The 23,728-nt window shown below is 40.5% G+C and overlaps 1 protein-coding gene across 2 annotated transcripts in view; it reads left to right on the plus strand.

Moving 5' to 3' along the window:
* The window catches only part of ank3b (ankyrin 3b), a 390,132-nt gene that overhangs the window by 239,778 nt on the left and 126,626 nt on the right, over positions 1–23,728 (plus strand). For both annotated transcript variants that reach the window (XM_072239211.1, XM_072239212.1), the window contains exons 15-23: positions 763–861; positions 5,587–5,685; positions 10,544–10,741; positions 13,821–13,919; positions 15,249–15,347; positions 15,454–15,552; positions 20,854–20,952; positions 21,124–21,196; positions 22,000–22,062. In XM_072239211.1, coding sequence (XP_072095312.1) covers positions 763–861; positions 5,587–5,685; positions 10,544–10,741; positions 13,821–13,919; positions 15,249–15,347; positions 15,454–15,552; positions 20,854–20,952; positions 21,124–21,196; positions 22,000–22,062 — 928 coding nt within the window. The remainder of the gene's footprint in view (positions 1–762; positions 862–5,586; positions 5,686–10,543; positions 10,742–13,820; positions 13,920–15,248; positions 15,348–15,453; positions 15,553–20,853; positions 20,953–21,123; positions 21,197–21,999; positions 22,063–23,728) is intronic.

Below are 23,728 nucleotides of genomic sequence, written 5' to 3' on the forward strand. Positions count from 1 at the left end.
ATTATTCAAAGTGACTAAGAAATTACCTGAAATATTTGATTATGACTTAGCGGACATCAGTCAGTTTCTCTGTAAATTGAATAGATATTTGATACAAAAGGTGGTGTGTGTGCCTGTGGATATGAACCAGTGTAAAGAACTTCCCTCGACTAATGCAATTGGTGAAATCTCAGAATGAAGTTATGTTAGGAGTGTTTGGCTTGGGCAAAATGAGTGTTGAATGACACGAAGATTGTGGTTGACCCAAACGAATATACCTCAGTTCAAAGTACCAGTTTCAGGTCACCTTCTGAGTTTACATGACTGCCATAATTAAGTAGAAAGTTGTCCCTTTGCTATACTAACCTAACAAGTATTAAGAATAATTTGTATCACCATATTATGACCTTCTGAATTAGATGTAAGCCTAATCCACAAAAGTTTTTACCTTCTTAATAATATCCACAAGATTAGTGGTGACCTGTTTCATCCAAAAGATATTGCAATGTTAAAGTTAAAGCTTAGCAAGGGACACGGAGCTGGAATAACCAAATAGACATGAGGCACATTTTGTCCGTGATCTAAATGAGCGCAGAGTAGGCTTGAGGGAGTGAATCATCTTATCCAGATCCAACAATTACAATTGATAATTTAGTGGAAGAGTTATGCTGCTCTAAATCACCTCTGAGAGTTTGCTGTACAAGTATGTGAACTTGACAGTGCAGATGAGCTGGGACTGAAGTAGTGGCATATATTTAATGCTGTACTGCAATCGCTTTACAGAAAGGGTTCACTCCGCTCCACGTGGCTGCGAAGTATGGGAAAATGGAGGTAGCCAACCTCTTGCTTCAGAAGTCTGCATCTCCCAATGCTTCTGGAAAGGTAATTGTAGTGTGTTTTTTAAACTGCTTATTTTAGCATGGTTCAGTAGTAGACTTCCTTTGAAGATTGTCAGTTCACAACTCATTCCAAATCACTTCTGAGCACAAAATCTGGGATGAAATGATCCAGAGGGCTACATGAAACATCAGACCGAGCTTTTTCCTCCTCACTGAAGTGAACAGGGATTATCAACTACAAAAGGAAGAAGCCGGAGATCCATGAGCTAGTCGTTAGGGGACGGGAGATGGAGAGGGTCAGTGGCTATAAATTCCTTGGCATTATCATATCGGAAGATCTGTCCTGGGACAAGAACGTAGGTGCCGTAACAGAGGAGGCATGACATCGCCTCTACTTTTTTAGGGATTTGCATAGGCTCAGCTTGTCACGAAAAACATTGACAAACTTCTGTAGATGCACAGTGGAGAGTATCATAAGTGGTTGCATCATGGCCTGGTAAGGAAACACCAATGCCTAAGAATGGAAAAGGCTACAGAAGGTGGTGGACGCAGCCCAATCCATCACAAGGAGAGCCCTCCCCACCATTGAGTACATTTACATGGAGTGCTGCCACAAGAAAGCAGCATCCATCATCAAGGACCCCCACCATCCAGGCCATGCTCTCTTCTTGGTACTACCATTGAGCTGGAGGCACAGGGGCCTTAGGTTCCAAACCACCAGGTTCAGGAACAGTTATTACCCTTCAACCATCAGGCCCCTGAACCAACATGGATAATTTCAGTCACTGCAACTCTGAACTGATTCTACAGCCTACCGACTCACTTTCCAGGACTTTACAACTCATGTTCTCAATATTATTTACTTATTTATTTGTACAATTTGTCTTCTTTTGCACATTGATTATTTGTCATATTTTGCTTATATATTTTTTGTAAATTCTATTGTATATTTTCTTGTAAATGCCTACAAGAAAATGAATCTCAAGGTAGTACAGTGTATAGTAACTACTTTGATCATGAATTTTACTTTGACTTTGAATTTAAAGGTTTCATTTGAAGAACAACAAGGGAATTTCTGATATTCCGACCAATATTTATCATTCAAACAACACCTAAGCACAGATGATCCAGTCATTCTCCCATTGTTGCTTATGGGACCATACAGTGCACAAAGTAGAACAGTAAATTTACTTGAGGGGTGATTTATTGCTTTTAAGATCCTTTGGGACTTAATGGCATTATGAAAGATGCTTATATAAATACAAGCTATTTCGTTTTATATATACAAGTCATCTAGTGACTGAGTCAATGCATCATCTGGCTTGATTAGATTGTTGACTCAAAAAGGCATCAAAGGTTACAGGGAGCAGACAGGAGAATGGGATCGAATGGTGGGGCAGACTCAATGGGTTAATGGCTTAATTCTGTTCTTGTGTCTCATAGTCTCAGCAAATTGATTTGAAAGAGCCTGTGATACACTATATTTTCCGTCTGAATCATCTTGTGTACGGATACTCCTGTACCTAATGTCAATTTACGGACATACAATCAGGTTATGTATATAAGCTAATCTTACCTCTTTGCATTTATTGTGTTCTTTATGTTTATTATCTGTTTATTTGTGCTGCTTCATATCATTTCGTCTTCCTTTATACTTCACTCATCTAAACACTGAACTGATTCCACAACCTATGGACTCACTTTCAAGGACTCTACAACTCATGTTCTCTATTATTTCTTTACTTATTTGTTGTTATTATTATTAGTTTATTTTGTATTTGCACAGTTTGCCTCCTTTTGCACATTGGTCATTTGTCAGTCTTTGTGCATAGTTATTCATTGATTCTATTGCATTTCTTTGTTCCGTGAATTCGTTTTCTTTTGCCCATTATGCCACCGGCATTTCGGGCATCAATGAAGGTCCTCGATTCCTGGGGGTGTTAATGCCTTCTTTCATCATGTCAGTAGCTTCCCCTCGATTTACTCTCAGTCATACAAGTCCCAGGTGGAGACTCAGGAACACCATCACACACAGATGTAGAAGGATTCTGCATTGCTGTTTCCATAACAGTTTTGTTTGTCCATTCAGGGTTGTTAGCCCTGAGCTGAACCCCGAACCTGGAGAATTGGTGGATCACTCTGTCTGGCCTCTACCCTTTGACCTGTTTGGCATGGGTGACCCTGCCAAGAGCCAAAGCACAAGGCCCTGGCTCCAGCCAGCACAGCTCTCCGGGTCACAAGCCTTCAAACTATGACAAGGTTGTGATCCTCTTGGAGATCTTCTGTGAATGCCCACAAGAAAATGAATCTCGGTTTAAATAGGCTACAGGTGATGACTTGGAAATGAGTAACGGGTGACTCCTTTTAGCTGGGTAGAGACTGGGAGGTGCCTACCTTGTGCGGGCCTACCAAATTGTTCTTTAGCGCTTCAGGTTTCGTTTAATTTAGCTATCTTTCTTCTTTATGGCAGTGTCCAATCAGCACCTTATTTCATAGCATAAATGGGTAGAAGCAGAGTGACAAAAGTAGAAATACATGTTGTAGCAGGATGTCATGTTAAACATATCAGCTGTTGACATCACTACTTTGTGATTGTCTCTCATACTTGTTAGCAATGTAGACAGCTGCTTGAAACTGCCCAAAGACTCCATCAACACACACAAAGTGCTTGAGGAACTCTGTAAGTCAGGCAGCATCTATGGAGGGGAATGTCTCAAGCCAAGACCCTTCAGCACTCCCGATGCAGGGTTTCAGCCCGAAACGTTGACTGGTTATTCCCCACCAGAGATACAGGGTACTACCTGAGTTTCTCCAGTACTTTTGTGTGTGTTACTCAAGGTTTTCAGCATCTGGAGAATCTATTTTGTTTATGAAGGTTCTGTAATAATTTAGCCCTGTTATCCAGGAGACATCCAACTGTAGTGGCACAAAAGGAGCAGATGCTGGCATCTAGAGCAAAAGACAAACTGCTGGAGGAATCCAGTGGGTCAGGCGTCATCTGTGGAGAAAAAGGGATGGTCTGTCTTCTGAGTTGCATCTCTGCATCAGGACTGAGAGTCTAATGGGGGGATGGCCACTATAAAGAAATGAGAGGGAGGGCAGGACACGACAGCAGCTCAGAAGCAAGGGCTGGATCCAGGGGCTAGGTTGTTATTGTGGAAACAACAAAGAGCTGCAGAAGATAGATTCTGATTAAAAAAGAAAAGTGGTGTGTGGAACCAGATGTTGGGAAGGGTGTTAGACAAGAGAAAAACTGCCCTTTGTTGTTGTCATGATCAACTCCCAACCTCTGTTGCTATCCTCCCTCTATCTGCACATCAACTCCTTCTCACCCAGATTACTTGCCAGCTCCTGCCTTATCCCTCCACCGGCTATCTCCAATTTCAATCCTGTTGCAGGTCTTGACCCAAAGTGTCGAATATCCCTTCACCTCCATGGATGTTGCCTGACCTGCTGAGTGCCTCCTGCAATGTGCTTGTTGAATGATATTGCTTCTGGGGAAGTAAAAGCTCAGATTTCTCAATTTTCTCCCTTTGCTCGAATAGCTCAATGACCATGCCCTTCCTCACCTTAAACACTTTGAGGCATTGGTATTTTCCTTCTCTGGCCTCGTGTATCTCTGATTCAGTGAACGTAGTTGGGTTAATACATTTTGGTCACAATGTATAGTGAAGTAAATACCATTGAAATCAACCAAGGCATTGAAGCAGAGATTGATTTGATTTTAACAAGCTGGATTTTTGTAGCGTAATGGTTGGTTGGTTGTCCATTGTATCCAACAAATAGGCATCCGTTAGTCTTGTGAGACCATGGATTTGTGCCTTGGAAGGTTTCCAGGGCGCAGTCCTGGGCAAGGTTGTATGGAAGACTGGCAGTTGCCCATGCTGCAAGTCTCCGCTTTCCACGCCACTGATGTTGTCCAAGGGAAGGGCACTAGGGCCGATACAGCTTGGCACCGGTGTCGTCACAGAGCAATGTGTGGTTAAGTGCCTTGCTCAAGGACACAACACGCTGCCTCTGCTGAGGCTCGAACTAGCAACCTTCAGATCACTAGACCGACGCCTTAACCAACTGTCCAACAAGGACAGTTAGATTGAGACATTTCTTCTGTTGTGCATTCAAAGATGGCTGTTGAGTCCAACTTGTGAGTGACACGGACATCCACAATAATAACATGGGAAATGTTCCTGGTTCTGATAGTGGAGCCACTGCTACAATTTTCCCTCTTTGTCTATTTCTGCTCGGTGTCTCTCCACTGGGTTGTGTGTGATTCCCCATCCACTCTGGTCTTGTGCATACTGCTCCAGCCATTTGGGAAGAGTTTTAGTAATATTAGCCTTTACACAGGCTTTGAAATTTTACTGGGCCTGCCTCGATTTCTTTTGTAGAATGAAAGCTCGCCAGACAGTAACTGCTTGGCGATTTTTCATGAGTCCGACCTGCTCTGTCCACCAAAGTTGCACTTTTACATATATTGCATAGTATTGTATAGAACAATAATATGGTAAAATGGTTCTTCATAACTGGGTTAATTGATAACAAATAGCATGCTAAGCCTTCTAAGGAAGTATTAAGATATTTGACAAAAATTGATGACAGGCAGGTTTTAAAGGAATAGAGGGAGGTAAGGAAGGTGAGGAGTTAAGAGAGTGTCTTTTTGGGTTAGGTGACTAAATGGCCAAGTGAATAAGAAATGTAGGTTAAATCAGCGAGGGCAACAGCTTGAAGTTACTAAAATTCCTGCTTTTCCTCCATTTTTTTTCTCCAGAGCGGCCTAACTCCATTACATGTGGCAGCCCACTACGATAACCAGAAGGTGGCCCTGTTGTTACTGAACCAAGGAGCATCACCTCATGCAGCGGCAAAGGTACAGTGTACAGACAGCCCAGAGACAGCAAGTAGCAACCTGTGTGGAGAGTAATCACTGTCTGGTTTGTATATTGGGACCAGAATCGCGTTTGGTTTGCTTGCATGTACCTAGACAGTAGGCTACTTGTTGGAAATGTGCTGAATATCTCCAATGCAATGTCTTTAGAAGTCAGTGACTGATGGTTTGCTTGACCATGTTTGTGGTTTGATGTTTGGGAAAAAAAAACAAGGGGATTAAATTGAATGGATATGTGTTTCTTGTTTTTCAAACGCTTGCTAATTATGTTGTATATGTGGAAGATGATGAGATTGTTTAATGTGTGTGGGAGCATTTTCTGTTATCTTCTGTAACTCTGTCATCACTTCACATATCCTTCATTTACATGAATCTTAGTTGAATCCAGACTCAGATTTGTCTCTCATCTCATTAATGGTTGATGTCACTCCTGATTTAAACCTGATGTGATGGGATATCGAAATCAACAACTAGATAACAAGGTGCAGTCAACTTCTGACTAGCATTTGATTTCATCCAGAAAATATTGTATTCTGTAACTCTATCATCCTCATTATTTTCAGCATTTGGCAATCGGTACCTGTGGATTGTTAATCTGGATGTTGTAATGGATGCTGCATGTGGATTTTGGTGATGCATAAGGGATTTTAGTGGTCAAAAAGTTTTATTGATCAGTTAAATATGAACAGGGCAGTAATACGTTGTTTTTGAAGTCATGTCGAACAGAGCAGGAACATCATTTGGGTTCAGTAGACGCCCATCTGTATGCAGCTCAGAATACTTTGGTTCCTTGGTGTAAGCTCAGTGTTATAAAGACCTTTTGGATGCAACTTGGATGGATACAAATAAATCAGTTCAACTTAAACATGATACCTTATTGTGTGCCTTTCATTCTTGCCCTGTGAGCCTCTTTCCAATCACATTCCCAATTTCTGCCATATGATGTTATTATTACAGGACTAGAGAAAGGCCATTCAGTTCCATCATTAACTTAGATCTTGCCTAAATGTACTTAATTTCAACTATTCTAACTTTGGTTCTTTATCCCCTTATGCTATTAGCTATGTAAATCTACAAACTTCACTCCCGGAATTATCACCGGACCCCCTACATTCTCATTTGCCCGGGGGAGAAATGAGATTTCATTACCATTTATGGGAATGATTGCTTCAAAATAGTAAAAACTCTGCTGTCTGTGGCCACTTTGTTAGTTACCTCCTGCATTTAATAAACTGGCCATTGGGTGTATGTTTGTGGACTTCTGCTGCTGTAGATTGTCCATTTCAAGTTTTACTGTGTTGTGCATTCAGAGATGCTCATCCACACACCACTGTTGTAAAGCATGATTATCTGAGCTACTGTCACCTTCCTGTCAACTCGAATCAGTCTGCCCATTCTCCTCTACCTGTGTCATTGACAAGGTATTTTTGCCCATCGAACTGCCACTCACTGGATGTTTTTTCGTTTTTCGCACCGTTCTCTGTGAACTCTAGAGACTGTTGTGCGTGAAAACCCACAAGGTCAGCAGTTTCTGATTATTTTAAGCGACCTCATCTGGCACCAATGATCATTCCACGGTCAAAGTTACTTAGATTTTTTCTTCCCATCCTGATATTTGGTCTGAGCAATAACTGAACCTCTTCACCATACAGTATCTGCATGCTTTTATGCGTTGAACTGGTGCCACATGATAGACTGATTAGATATTTAGATATCTAATCATTTAGATAGATTAGATAGACTGATTAGATATTTAGATATCATCAGTTAGATAGATCAGTTAGATAATATCTAATCAGTTAGATAGATTAGATAGACTGATTAGATATTTGCATTGATGAGCAGGTGTAGGCGCACCTAATAAAGTGGCCACTCAGTGTATTTCTAACTAGTTCTAGAGTACTCCAGCTGTGGAAGTAGTTTCCCTTTCAAATCCTTTAACCGTCTGAATTGCATCCACCAGATCAACTCTTTATTTTATATATCCAGGGATATACAAGATTACATTTACCCTGTGGCCTCATCATCACTCTTGATCAATCTCTACCACTTCTATAGCCAGTAAATCTTTTCTGAGGTATAGTGCCCTGACTGAAACCAGCACATCAGGAATGGGGTTAGCAAGAACTTTATGAAACTGTCACATAGCAGCCACCCCTTTATCTTGCAGGCCGCCAAACTTCCCTGTTTGCCCATCGTTTCTAACCTTGCCCTTCAGCTGGTTTTGTGATCTGGCTGACGTGGATGCAAAGTTAACATTTTCAGCACATCAAGTACCATATGTCACAGTCTGGCCCATTCATGTTACCTGACTGAAGTTAAAGTGGACAATATTGCCCCTGCTACTAATTATAGGTGAGACACTTTCTACAACAAGAGACAAGTGAAAAAATGGTGATGGTACACACAGACAAGACGGGCTGAATATTATTTTTTTAAAGTAATTAACAGTTTAGTATGTTTGATTTTAACTATTCAAGCTGAAGATTCATCTACCCAACTGCAATGCTCATTACTCATGGCCCTTTGAATTATAACAACGTACATTATAACGCAGGTACTAACATTGAGATTACCCATGATCGCTGGTGAAATTTGACACACCATTAACTTGGATCTTGGCTGATCTTATTCTTAATTTCATCTATTCTAACTTTGTTTTTTTTATCTGTGCAAAATCTACCAACATATTCTTAAATACAAGTCTACTTGTTCAATATACTTAAAATAAAATACAGATGTGATTAAAGAAAGAGTCATGTTATCACCGGCTTTGTTTATCTTTACATGAAACTTTGAATTCTAGGGGAAAAAAAAATTTAGAAGTACTGTTCCAATCAAGGAAATTTGCTACTTTTTCTTCAGACCACTTATGGCTCCTCTGTTACAAAGCCCACCTCAATGTCTTGCAGTTCAGTTGTTGGACTTTGCTTGTTACCAAGTCCTTTAAAGCCTCTGTTCATCAATTATACCAGCAATCCACGGCTAAAAATAAAAAAAACATGACAGAGGCAGAACAACAGTGAAAGAACTGTGAAGAGCAATATTTTGTCTAGTTTTTGGCTTTCCTTGTGAATCAGAGATCTTTAGCATCTCATCATTCTACCCATTTTCTAAAACAATTATTTTGTGTTCATTTAAAAATAAGCTACATCAGCATAAAAATAGCGAAGTGATTTGTACTTGGGAGTCTGAAAACAAGAAACCAATTAACAATGTTTGACAAAAAATGCTTTAATGAAAAATTATGGACATTGTTCTGAAAAACAATTGCAGTGACTAATACAGTACCCTGAATAGTCTTTTAAACTTACTGGATCAACTCATTTAACTTGGCAGAACTGATGGTGAAAACTGCACCAGCTTCTCTTAATGAGATCACAGTACTCTTCTGGTGAAAGTACTGTAACTAAACGACAGTGTACAGGAATCCATCCCAAAACTCTTGGAACAGTATAATCATGGGATTTAATTGACAGGGAAATTGCATATTATTCCCAGTCTGACTTGGAATAGGATTTTCACAGCATGTGGCCTTTTTTTTTTGTATTTACTGGCTGCTTCTGACCTTTGGGCTAAAATCATTCCCACTCTGATGTGTCATCTGCAAAAGTTGGAAGCTATAGTACTCTGATTTGATTTGGATTACACGTTTACTTTCATATTCACATAATCAGCCCCTCAAGGGGTTTTCAACCAAACTCTGTCTTCAGTTCCCTCACTGGTTGCTCTTTCAGTCTCCAACTCTTAAAGTATGCTTCTCTGTTGTTATGCCTAGTCCAGATCAACCATGATGAGCATTGCGACCAGTTGTTTGCTGTTAAAATATATTCAACCTTTTAGTATTTATTAAGACTGGCATAATTTTCAATCATAATGCAATATCAAGAGCGATACTGGGGAAGTGGTGGGTGCGATGGGAGATTTATTCAAATACAATTTGCTACCTGATACTTTTCTCATCGTTGGCCTATTCTCTTGTCAGTTATGTCTTAGGTTGAAATCTGTTTATCAATATTATTTTTATAATCTGACTGGCAATAATAAAAATATTGTTATCACTCTGTTTCCACTCACACCCTAGTCTTAATACCCCACCCAAAAAGTTAAAACTAGTTTAAAAAAAGTTATATTTATAAAAGAAAGAGTATATCTGTTTATCTTGTCCCTGTTTCATTTGTCTTTAAAATGAATCCATCAATACATCCAGCTGAAAGTTGTCTGACTGGTAAATGAATTGTGATGGGTTATGTTTGATAAAGTACACATTGCTAGAGTTGTCAGCTATGGTCAGATGTATTCCTGAAGATTTCATCGCTTTACCTCCCACACTTTTGCCATGATTGTTCATCGTGTCTGTGAAGGACCATCTTTTTCTCAACGGCACAACAAGTGGACTCTTCATCAGCCTTGTGGATAACTATCAATGTCATTCAAAGTCCTTTTCTCTCTCTGATACTTCTGTAATTGGTAAATAAAACTTAATAAACATTTTAAAGAAACCTTTGTATTATTTTCCAAGCTGCTGATTTTAATCCCAGATTATTGGTGGCAGTTTCCTGCTTGGAAATACCAGGGCAATCCTGGGGGTTATTTTGCCTTCTGCAGCAAAAACCCAGCTATTTGCATATTCAGTACAAGGGGGTGAATTAAGTGATCAGTTTTGTAGGTTTATTAAAATATAAATTGGTAGCAGTTGTTATCTTTCAACAGATGATATACTGCATATTTTAGAAGCTGAAGACCAATTTTACCACAGGGAAGGGTACATTTTGAAATGGTTAGCTCTTTAATCCCAGTTAGCAAGGTTTCGTTTTTTCTTTCTCTTACTCTTTTGTAGAATGGCTACACACCCCTACACATTGCTGCCAAGAAGAATCAGATGGATATTGCAACAACACTACTGGAATATGGTGCTGACACCAACACAGTGACCAAGCAAGGCATTACACCAGTACACCTTGCTGCACAGGAGGGTCACGTTGACATGGTATCCTTGCTGTTGACTCGAAATGCAGACGTAAACCTCGGAAACAAGGTCAGTGGTCTGAGAACTTCTTCTCCTCATGACCCCCCTGCTCCTGCTCATGCCTTACTGCTCATAAAATGAATTTTTAATCACTCTCCAGATGTACCCTACAATAAGTCATCATCCAAGGAATGTATAAAGGACAGAGAAAAGTAAAACAAAGTGGGAGCAGATTAACTTGTCCATTTATCTTCCAACTGTACAAACTTCTAACAAGTAACCATTTCTCAGGAGAGGCAAAGAAACAGTGGCAGATATGAGGGCAGATAAGCAAGATTCTTGTGGGATTTCCTCTCAAGCCACCTGAGATCATATTGATTGTGTGTAATCCATCAATCTCCTCTATGTTATATGATGCTACCTTTGCCACAGTCCTGCTACCTCCCCTTAGTCATAGAGTTATGCACCACTCATCCATACAGACCATGGTGCCTAGCTGAGCTCATCCCATTTGGCCAATATCCATCTAAACCTCAACTATCCATGAACCTATCTGAATATCTTTTACCTGTCTCTACCACTTCCGCTGGCAACTTGTTCCACATGCCCACTATCCCAGCACCTACGTTTCCTCCGAGGGCAAGGAATTTTCCCTGACAATTCTTGTAGATGAACCTCAGAAAGTATGCTGTCTGGATGCATCATAGCTTGGTACACCCAAGACAGCAAGGAATTGCGGAGAGTTGTGAACACAGCCCTATCCATTCCAAAAATCAGTTTCCTTTCGGTTAATTTTGTCTACACCTCCCAGTGGCTTAGGAAAACAACGAACATAATCACCTCATAATCACCTACCCACCTCCGGATGTTCTATATTCATCCCCCTTTGGGTAGAAGATAGAGAAGCCTAGAAACATGCTCAAGGACAACTTCTATCCCGCTGTTATCAGACCCTTAAACGGACTCATATCCGCTGTTCCCAACCTGAGGTCTTGGACCCCTTGCTTAATGGTATTGGTCCATGGCATAAAATAGGTTTGGAATCCCTGACTTACACATTATTGAACTCATGACCTCTGAATCTACCTCTTCTTAGCCCTTGCACCCTGTTTGCCTACCTGCACTGGACTTCCTCAGTAACTGTAACACCATATTCTGCATTGTGTTATTGCTTTGGTTCAAGCACTACGTGATGACATATTTAGCATTTACATTAGAGGTCAACACTTGTTTCTAAATAGAATTTATCACAAGAATTGCCTAATGGAGCAGCAGTGTTGGAATCAGAGCAGCTGGGTGTTTGTCAGTCTTTATGTATAGTTTTTCACAAATTCTACTGTTATTTCTTTATTTTTCCTGTGAGTGTCTGCAAGCAAATGAATCTCAAGGCAATATATGGTGCCATATACTGTACATACTTTAAAATAAACTTACTTTGATCTTTGAACCCCACCATGGAAAATATACTCTCAGATTATGAAGGAAAGGCAATAAATGGTGGCATTGTCAATGAAATCCACAGGCAATGAATAAATAAGACATAAATAGGGCCTATAAAATCAATCCATGTCCCGTTACATGGAGAGACACAATCAGTGACTCACACCATGATCGATAATGATTCAGTGCTGTAGCAGATAGTTTCTACAATAAACTGATTCCACAACCTACAGACTCACTTTCAAGGACACTACAACTCATGTTCTCAGTATCTTTTTTGATTTCTGTTTATTTACGCAATTTGTCTTTTGCACATTGGTTGTTTTTCAGTCTTTGTTTATGTGTAGTCTTTCACAAGTTCTGTAGCATTTCATTATTTTCCTGTACATGCCTGCAAGAAAATGAATCTCAAGCCAGTATATGGTGACTTTGTACTTTGACTTTGAGAAGGAATCGCCGGTTTTCATTTAAAGTGAAAGATGTTGATAAGTTTGGGAAATCAGAAAGTAGGTGAGAGATGTTGTGGGGAACAAAATATCTATCCGCCATATGCTAAAAATCACAGGGATGAAATTCAACTTTAGTGGCAGGACCTAAAACTTCAAAAATGGCTTCCAGGTACCTGCCCATTCAATTAATCTTTTCAACTGTGTTGGTTTCTTCAATCATTTAGTTTAACTCTATGCCTCTATACCCATTTCATGTTATTTTTTTCCATTATAAGTTCATCTACTGGTGTTATTAATGGAATATGTTTGTAAATTTATCACACTAAATACTGCTCATTCCACGTGATTTTTCTGTTGACTGTCTTGAGTCTCAACATGCTGCACACAAGTCAGTTTATGTGTCTGGCCGCAGCAGTTAATGCTCAATGCAGGAACAGTGTTGCTGTATATGCATTAAAGATACTGATGTACAGTTACACTCTTCAGTCTACGTCTGTTGAAGGGAAAGTTTGCCTTAAGGCAAGGTCTTCACAAGGCTCGTGGGTTAAGTTGGCGGGGTGGCGGCCTCCCATTGTCGTGGATTGCCTTTGAGTACACAGAGTCGGTGATTTAAGTATTAACTTGAGTGGGGGACTCAACCGCTCCTTACATTGAGCGGTTCAGAGCGGGATCTGGAGTTGGTCTTCATGCACAGGCTCAAGGGGAATTTTTTTTAGGGCAGCATGGTAGTGGTTAGTGCAATACCCTTACAGTGCTGGTAACCTGAGTCCATTTCCCACCACTGTCTGTAAGGAGTTTCAACGTTCTCCGTGTGAAGGCAGGTTTCCTCTGGATGTTTGGGTTTCCTGACATTTTAAGAAGTAGGGGTTAGTAGGTTAATTGGGGCATGCAGGCTTGTTGGGCCAGAAGGGCCTATTATTTAATGTATCTCTAAATAAATAAAGACATAACAGTGATTAAATATAAACAGAGCTCACTCGCTCTGAAACCAGATTTCTTACTAATTGAACCCTCTGTAAACTGATAGAGACAAACCACTGATACATCTGTGTCTTAGTTTTTGATTTTGTTGTAATTAGAAAAAAGATATCCTGGCTCAACATCAAATATTTATTGCCACAGAGTTGTAGTTAGAGTGGAAAACAATCGGCATTACACATGCATTGTTTACAGTTTAGTGTACACAACCTGTGCTGGTGTAACTCATTGCTGTAAGATCTGATGGCTGCTCCATTAACAGTGTCTAACTTGGATTTCAGAGTGGTCTAACGCCCCTCCATTTGGCTGCTCAAGAGGACCGAGTGAACGTTGCTGAAGTACTAGTTAATCAGGGGGCTGCTATTGATCCACAAACCAAGGTAAGAACTTGTAGAGTGGGGGACCACGTCATCGAGCACTTTCGCTCTGTCCGCCGCAAAAGGCAGGAATACCCGGTGGTCACCCATTTTAACTCTACGCCCCATCTCCATTCTGACATGCCTGTGCATGGCCTCTACGGTCACAATGAACCACTCTCAGACTGGAGGAACAATAGCTCATATTCTGTCTGGATAGGCTCCAAACTGATGGCATGAACATTGATTTCTCTTAACTTCCAGTAATTTCTCCCCCTCCCTCTTCTTTTTACATTCTCCAACCTGGTCTTCCTCTTACCTCTTTTCTTCTCCTCACCTGCCCATCATTTTCCTCTGGTGCCTCTCCTCTTACCCTTTCTCCCACTGTTCTGTCCTATCAGATTCCTTCTTTCAGCATCTATCACCCTGCAGCTTCTAACTTCATCCCCCTTGCCCCCCCCCACCCAACTTACCCCTCACCTGGCTTCACCTATCACCTGCCAGCTTGTACTCCTTCCCCTCCACCCACTTCCTTTTTTTTGGCTTCTTCCCCCTTTTTAGTGCTGATGCAAGGTCTTGGCCTGAAACGTCAACTGTGTATTCCCCTCTATAAATAATGCCTGACCTGCTAAGTTCAACCAGCATTTTGTGCGAGTTGCCAAGTTTGAAACTGGAGCTTCACAGGAAAATGCTTCAGGACATCATGCTTCTACCAGCTCTCTGTCATCATGTATTGGCGTTCAGGACATAAAATGTTTAATTATGGGAGACGATAGCACCATCTGAAGAAAAAAAGACATCAGTCCCTAAAGTGTTTACTAGTTGTCCAATGCTTTTGAAATGTAATCACTATTTTAATATGCAAGCACAGTGATCAATTTGGAGGAAACTAGAGCCTCATAGATGGCACAAAAACCTGTGACAAGACAAAACCTTACACTGCCATTTGTGCTTAACACGATATCATGCGGGTAGTTGAGAAGACTTTAAATCACAGCTTAGATTCTTGGAGGAAGTTACTCTGGGGAAAGAAACAATGGTTTTTACTTATGTTCTGTGAGAATCTACATCAGTTTTTCTTTCTGGCCAGCAGCACACAGGGAAAGTTCACCAGCTGGTCTTAAATTAAGCCGGGTTGAGGTGTGGAGGGCAAATATTTGTATAGATCTGTTAGCTCTGGGTTAAATCTAAGGCTCGAGGCATAAAACACCTTGACAAATCAGAGATACTAACAAGGGCGTTCATCTGTTTGAAACAATGATATCGCAGTGCAATTGAGCCACACTATCTATTGTACTTCCTCCTGCTGGATTTCCCAGTGGAAGATTAAATAGTCTCGCTTTTGTTCTGTAGATGGGTTATATTCCACTCCATGTAGCATCCCACTATGGGAATGTGAAGATGGTCAACTTTCTTCTGCAACACAACTCTAAAGTGAATGCCAAGACAAAGGTCGGTTCAATTTACCTGAATGTTTACATTTGATATAATTTTAAACCAACTAAACCTTTTTATCTTGCGCCACATTAACGCACCCTTTCTTCTGACCTTACTTCAGAATGGATACACCCCTCTTCACCAGGCTGCACAGCAGGGGCATACTCACATTATAAACATCCTCCTCCAGCATGGTGCCTCTCCAGATGAAGTCACAGTGGTAAGCAGGCATTCACTTGCAGGGAACTGGCTTCTCTACAATTGACAGAGTCCTGGATAAATAAGGCGGTGTAAAATACATTATTAAATATAAATTAAAGGCAGCCGTTAGTCTTGCGAGACCATGGATCTGCGCCTGGAAAATCTTCACTCTCCAGGACGCAGGCCTGGGCAAGGTTGTATGGAAGACCAACAGTTGCCCATGCTGCAAGTCTCCCCTCTCCACGACACCAATGTTGTCCAAGGGAAGGGCATTAGGACCCATACAGCTTGGCACCAGTGTCGTTGCAGAGCAATGTGTGATTAAGTGCCTTGCTCAAGGACACAACACATTGCCTTGGCTGGGGCTCGAACTCGCGACTTTCTGGTCGCTAGTCCAATGCCTTAACCACTTGGCCTCGTGCCCACACTATTAAGTATATTTTATTAAATATAAAAGAGAATATAAAATTAAATATCAAAAATATTAACATATTGGAGACCTGATCTTGACCAAATATAAAAGGTTTTATAAACCACATCTGGCCAGTGTACACCTGGTCCATTATGTTATATTGATTAATAGTGTAATAATTCTATTATTATTAGTAGTAACACTATTACAGCACCATTTATAAGATTAGAGTTCAATTCCCACCACTGCCTGTAAGGTGTTTGTACGTTCTCCCCACGACTGCATGGGTTTCCTCTGGGTGCTCTGGTTTCCTCCCACATTCCAAAGGTGTACGGTTAAGGTTAGTGCTATGTCGTGCTGGAAGTGTGGTGACACTTGCGGGCTGGCCAGCACAATCTTTTCTGTTTTGACTTGATGTGGATAAAGTATTTCACTGTCTGTTTCAGTGTTTCGATGTACATGTGACAGATAAAGCTAAACTTTAATCTTTAATAAGTTAGAGGTTCAGTCATTCCAACTAATTTAGCCCTTTAATCCAACTCAGATGCATGCTGCATTGGACACATTCTGTATTATAGTGTTATCTTGCTTGTATCTGGTCTAGTCTTTTTTGTTACTTGTTTATTCCTGCAATGTGGATGCAAGTGGCATGACTGAAATTTAATACCCACCCCCAGCTCCCCCTGAATTGTGACTTACTAGGCAATTTTAATGAGCCATTTCTGAGTCGACCACATTGCACAAAACAAGAATGGAAAATTTCCCTCCTGAAATAATCCTGGTAAACCAAGATGCACTGTTTGGAACAAACATGTAGTTTCTGGATTATCATTACATTCCAGCATTTTAATTCATATTCATTTGATTAACTGGATTTCAATTCTCCAGCTCCTGTTTTAAATTTGATTGTTTTTCACACTGGAGTACTACTACCAACTAGTAATTGGGCCCCATCCATACTCGGTTGTTGGGTGAAGAGGACAAAGGAGCGGGCAGGAAAATTATTGCAGACTCTATCTACCCTGCAAACTGCCTTTTCCAAAAGTTCCCTTCTGGAAAGCGCTATAGAGCTATTAAAGCAAAAACTTCATGCCATGTTAAATGTTTCTTCCTCCCAGTAGTTAATCTGATCAACCATACTTGTCATGCTCCACCCCCCCCCACCCCACCCGCTCTATCTATTGTGAGGTGGGAGATTTTAATTTCCCAAATATCAATTGGCATCCCCCTCAAGCAAGGGGTTTAGATGGGGTAGAGTTTGTTAGGTGTGTTCAGGAAGGTTTCTTGACACAATATGTAGATAAGCCTACAAGAAGAGAGGCTGTACTTGATCTGGTTTTGGGTAATGAACCTGGTCAGGTGTTAGATCTCTCAGTGGGAGAGCATTTGGAGCTAGTGATGGCAATTCTATCTCCGTTACCATAGCGTTGGAGAGGGATAGAAACAGAAAAAGTTAGGAAAGCGTTTAATTGGAGTAAGAGGAAATATGAGGCTATCAGCAGGAACTTGGAAGCATAAATTGGAAACAGATGTTCTCAGGGAAATGTAAGAAAAAAATGTGGCAAATGTTCAAGGGATATTTGCATGGGGTTCTGCATAGGTATGTACCAATGAGACAGGGAAAGAATGGTGGGCTACAGGAACCGTGGTGTACAAAGGCTGTTGTAAATCTAGTCAAGAAGAAAAGGAGAGCTTAGGAAAGGTTCAAAAAACTAGGTAATGATAGAGATTCTAGAAGATTATAAGGCTAGCAGGAAGGAGTTTAAGAATGAAATTAGGAGAGCCAGAAGGATCCATGAGAAGGCCTTGGCGGACAGGATTAAGGAAAACCCTAAAGCATTCTACAAGTATGTGAAGAACAAGAATTTAAGACGTGAGTGAATAGGACTAATCAAGTGTGACAGTGGAAAAGTGTGTATGGAATTGGAGGAGATAGCAGAGGCACTTAATGAACACTTTGCTTCAGTATTCACTACGGAAAATGATCTTGGGGATTGCAGGGATGACTTGCAGTGAACTGAAAAGCTTGAGCCTGTATTTATTAAGGAAGAGGACATGCTGGAGCTTTTGGAAAGCATCAAATTGGATAAATCACTGGGACCGGATGAGATGTACCCCAGGCTCCGGGAGGCAAGGGAGGAGATTGCTGAGCCTCTGGCAATGATCTTTGCATCATCAATGGGGACAGGAGAGGTTCTGGAGGATTGCAGGGTTGCGGATGTTGTTCCTTTATTCAAGAAAGGGAGTAGAGATAGCCCAGAAAATTATAGACCAGCGAGTCTTTCTTCAGTGGTTGGTACATTGATGGAAAAGGTCCTGAGAGGCAGGATTTATCAATATTTGGAAAGGCATGATATGATTAGGAGTAGTCAACATGGTCTTGTGAAAGGTAGGTCATTGCTTACGAGCCTGATTGAATATTTTTGAGGATGTGACTAAACACATTGATGATGGTAGAGCAGTAAATGTAGTGTGTATGGATTTCAGCAAGGCATTTGATAAGGTACCCCATGCAAGACTTATTGAGAAAGTAAGGAGGCATGGGATCCAAGGGGACATTGCTTTGTGGATCCAGAACTGGCTTGCCCACAGAAGGCAGAGAGTGGACAGGTCATATTCTGCATGGAGGTTGGTGACCAGTGGTGTGTCTCAGGGATCTGTTCTGGAACCCCTGCTCTTCGTGATCTTTATAAGTGACCTGGATGAGGAAGTGGAGGGATGGGTTAGTAAGTTTGCTGATGACACAAAGGTTGGGGGTGTTGTGGATAGTGTGGAGGGCTGTCAGAGATCACAGTGGGACATTGATAGGATGCAAAACTGGGCTGAGAAGTGGCAGATGGAGTTCAACCCAGATAAATGTGAGGTGGTTCATTTTGGTAGGTCAAATATGATGGCAGAATACAGTATTAATGGTAAGACTCTTGGCATTGTGGAGGATCAGAGGGTTCTTGAGGTCCGAGTCCATAGGACACTCAAAGCTGCTGTGCAGGTTGACTCTTTAGTTAAGAAGACATACAGTGCATTGGCCTTCATCAATCGTGGGATTGAGTTTAAAAGCTGAGAAATAATGTTGCAGCTATATAGGACCCTGGTTAGACCCCACTTGGAGTACGGCGCTCAGTTCTGGTCGCCTCACTATAGGAAGGATGTGGAATCCATAGGAAGGGTGCAGAGGAGATTTACAAGGATGTTGCCTGGATTGGGGAGCATGCCTTATTAGAACAGGTTGAGTGAAATTGACCTTTTCTCCTTGGAGCAATGGAGGATGAGAGGTGACCTGATAGAGGTGTACAAGATGATGAGAGGCATTGATCATGTGAATAGTCAGAGGCTTTTTCCCAGGGCTGAAATGGCTAGCACGAGAGGGCAGAGTTTTAAGGTGCTTGGAAGTAGGTACAGTGGAGATGTCAGAGGTAAGTTTTTTTACACAGAGTGGTGAGTGCGTGGACTGGGCTGCCAGTGACGGTGGTGGAGGCAGATACGATAGGGTCTTTTAAGAGACTCCTGGATAGGTACATGGAGCTTAGAAAAATAGAGGGCTATGAGTAACCTTAGGTAATTTCTGACATGTACGGCACAGCTTTGTGGGCTGAAGGGCCTGTATTGTGCTGTAGGTTTTCTATGTTTCTATTGTTCCTGTCACTGCACTGTAAACATTTTTAACAATGCTATTTACATTGTAAATACATGCTGGTATTTGTGTTTACGCACATTTTATTCCATATCCATACTTTAATCTCTAATTTATGTTTTATAACTCTTTATAATTGTTGAGTGTTGTATTTTGTTGCAAGTCATGCCAACACCACAGCAAATTCCCAATACATGTGAAACAGTTGATCCTTTTCCTTATTAATGTTATATTAATGAATAATGCTTCAGTAAAGCAGGGGTTCCCAGCTAGTGGTCTATGGACCCCTCGGTTAAGACTAGGGGTCTATTACATAAAAAAGGATGGTAAACCCCGCAGTTAAGTATTGCAGCTATGCATTGAACACTTTAAGTACAATCAGTGCCTTAGCACCCTGGAATAGGAAGTTTGTCAAATGTAACATAGCAGTTTGTTATTTCTGAGTACTGTGTATTAGACTGTGCAGGGTGTTGGGAGTAGGAGTTAACCCATTTATGAAAAGTTGATGAAAGGATACAGAATATTTATTCCATAGATCAATTAAAAGACAACATTCAATTGGGATACTCAAGAACTTCCTCACACTTGGTGGCATATTCCTCGTGTGAGGGCTCAGTGGATGGAAGAAGAGTTCAGAAGCATTACTTGTACCATTGATCCGTAGTGGGGCAAAGTCTCGGAAACATGGCTTTCCTTTTATCTATCCTTTGATACCCCTAAGTACTTTTTTTTTTCAAATAAATGTTAAGTTTCTGTAAAGGAATCACAAATGGCATGAGTTTCTTACTATGCACATTCGTTGGAAATTTGCATGCCAATTTAATGAATGGTAAAGAATTAGAGCTTTGCAACTAGCAGCAGTGAGAAATAGAAAAAAATAGTATTTTTATATTAGTCAGAATGTTTGTGTTTAAAAGTATATTTTGAAGAAAGAATATTGGGAGAATTTAAATTTTGGTTTCCGTAAATTGATTGTGCAAAGAAGGCACACGTGAAATCTTGAAATCTCTCTCTCTCACATGCATAATCTCTTGCTCTAAACTCTCTGATTCTATTTGGTCTTGATTAAAGGTGATTAGAGGACAGAAAACATTTCAATATATTTTTTCATAGGAAACCATGCTGTGGAATTTGGTTTTTAGTGCATACACAGATAAATCTGTGAATTTATCAAGCAATAATGATGTATTTTACAAACTATAATCTCAAAAGTTGTTTCTGAATGATCATAATTTAAATTTTCTCTTTTGTGTTGTACTAATCTGTTTTTATTTTAGAATGGAAATACTGCTTTGGCCATTGCTAGGCGGCTAGGTTATATCTCGGTGGTTGATACGTTGAAGGTGGTTACTGAGGAAACTATGACAACTACAATGGTAAGTTCAATTTGAATTTCAGCATTTTACATCCTAAACTTTAATCATACATATATGTCTTGGATTTTATTAAATAAAATCTTAAATAGTGCAGTTGAATATAAAATAATAAAACTGGTTCGAAGTACTTCCTAACTCTCTCTCCCTCTAAAACATTGTAATCTTCCACAGTTTGTGACAGAGAAACATAAACTGAATGTTCCTGAAACTATGAATGAGGTTCTGGATGTGTCAGATGATGAAGGTAAGCCAAACACAATCTGTTATAGTCTTTGTTCCTTTATGATTGTCATCGTCTGGCTTTTTCTCTTACTCTCATTCACATTTCCCAAGTTTCCTGAATATTGATCCTTTATCCTCTTCCTTAATATGAGCTGTTTCTCAGTGCTGTACAATTTCCACCTCTCATTGCAAGTCTTTGTTGAAGTTCCTGATAGTCAATATTTAATCTATATTTACGCTTGCAGTAATCCTTTATTGGCTTTATAATTGGAGGTAGTGTCCCTTTGGTGAATTGCTGAATGTTTAACAAAATGGATTACTTCCACTCCTTTAAATAAAACTGGTCCATGGACTTATTAAACACATAATCTTTATACACAAATACCAGAGGAACACAGCAGGTAAGGCAGCATCTCTGGAAAGGAATAAAGAGTCAACATTTCGGTCTGAGACATTTCATCAGGTCCTGAAGGGCCTCAGCTTGAAACATCAACTGTTTATTCCTCTCCATAGATGCTGCCCGACTTGCTGAGCATTTTGTGCATATTCCTCTGGATTTTCAGCATCTGCAGAGTCTCCTGTGTTTACTATTAACCTTTATCTTGTTATTGGGTGGCATAAGTGAAACGTTTGCTTTTCGAAAAAAAATTGAAAACCACTGCTTGAAGGGACTACATTTGGAAAAACATTTACCCAGGGTTAATTTAAAAGAACTGTTTCTTCAAGCACATTGCTGTCTGTGATTTCTACAGGCTCTGTAGCCATATTTTAGTAAGAGCTCGGAATGATTTTGGTAATATCATGATCTTTGTTCAAACCACACAGTTCATAAAGCCAGTGTTCCTGAAAATTTCATTGAAGCCGAGTATTTGTCAGATGGTGAAGAAGGTATTTTTTTCTTTGTTGTTCTGGTGGTTTAACAATGTTCTGCGTATGTGTTTAAAGTCGTTACTAATGCACTGATGCCACTTCCTTGCTGGCTGCCCAGGTTCTGCTTGCTATGCCTAAAACTAAACCCTAAACCTGAATGTGTGCAGAGCTCGGATCTTTACAGAGTGTGAGTTGGCCAGGCTGCTTGCTGGGCTACCATTGTGGATAACTGCAACTCCAGTCTTAACTAATCTTTATATACAACAGGTTAATGTCATCTAACATCAGCCGCACAACTCGTACTGAAAAATACAAACAAAAATGTACATTCTTACTTTCCGTTGGATGTTGAGAAGATGCTTCCAATAGTGGGGGAGTCCAGGACCAGTGGGTGCAGCATCAGAATACAAGCACATCCCTTTAGAACAGAGATGAGGAATTTCTTTCGCCAGAGGGTGGCCAATCTGTGGAATTCATTGCCACAAGACTGCTGTGGGGGCCGTCAAGAGTGTCAAAAGTTATGGAGAGAAGGCAGGAGAAGGGGTTTGAGAATAATAATAAATCAGCCATGATGAAATGGCAGAGCACACTCAATGGCCTAATTCTTAGCTATGTCTTATGGTCTATGGAATATTATGCTTCCAGAATCCTTTTAGAGAAACTAGGTGCGCAGTTGGCCATTAGTAACTTTTTAAGGCAGTATTTTTTGAAAATTAACTAACAAGAAGTTGAAAATATTCCTACACGCACAAATTAATCTTGAAACTGCATAACTTGATTCAAAATGTTCTGAATTTGCTTATTCCTGGGAGTCTGATCTGGACACGCCCTCAGAATCCAAGTTAGACTCTGTCATTTTTTAAAAATTTGTATTAATGTACTAGATTTGGGCACCAATGACAAGAAAATGAATATCCCTAATGGCCCTTGAGAAGATAATGCTAGGCCTCTTGAACTACAGCAATCTGATAATGACAGGCTTAACATGTACAGGCTGAAGAGATCTCTAAGATTTTACCCCAGCAAGGTGAGGTGAAAGGCACTCATGTCAAGCCAACCAGTGGCGGTGCCTCAAATGCCCACTCCCTTTGCCCTCATTGTTTGGATGTAAAGAGCTTTGAAGAACCCTTGGTGAACTGCTTCGGTGTACCTTGCAGAGGGTACAGCCTGCGGCTGGTGTACGTCCGTGCTTGAAGGAACAAACCGCTTCACATTGATGGGTTGATGCTAAACTGGACGATTTTCTTCTAGATGTTGTTGAAGCCACATTTATCCCAGTTAGTGGGAAGTATTCCATTACACTCCCAATGTGCTTTGGAGATGGTGGAAAGGCTTTGGAAGTCAGGAGGGGAATCATTTACTGCAGCTGTGGAAACCTCTGTCATGTACTTGTATTCACAGCGACTGTAAAACAAATCTAGCTAAGTTTCTGGTCAATGCCCATCGTCAGATTATAGCAAACTGCTCTGGATGATGGGTCTAATGATGAGTATGCCTCAGAAGATTTGCACACTGTGATTCTGACAAGACTGCACCCTAAACAGAATACAAATTTGAGGGTATAGGGAATCATCTGATAAATAATGGATGAATAGATTTCAAACTGAAATTTAGGACTATGAAAACTGTAAAACATTTCAGCAGAAGCTGCCCATCATTCACAGTTAACAGTTATCAATCACTA

The sequence above is a fragment of the Mobula birostris genome, chromosome 21, assembly GCF_030028105.1.
Source record: "Mobula birostris isolate sMobBir1 chromosome 21, sMobBir1.hap1, whole genome shotgun sequence".
Taxonomy (NCBI): Eukaryota; Metazoa; Chordata; class Chondrichthyes; order Myliobatiformes; family Myliobatidae; genus Mobula; species Mobula birostris.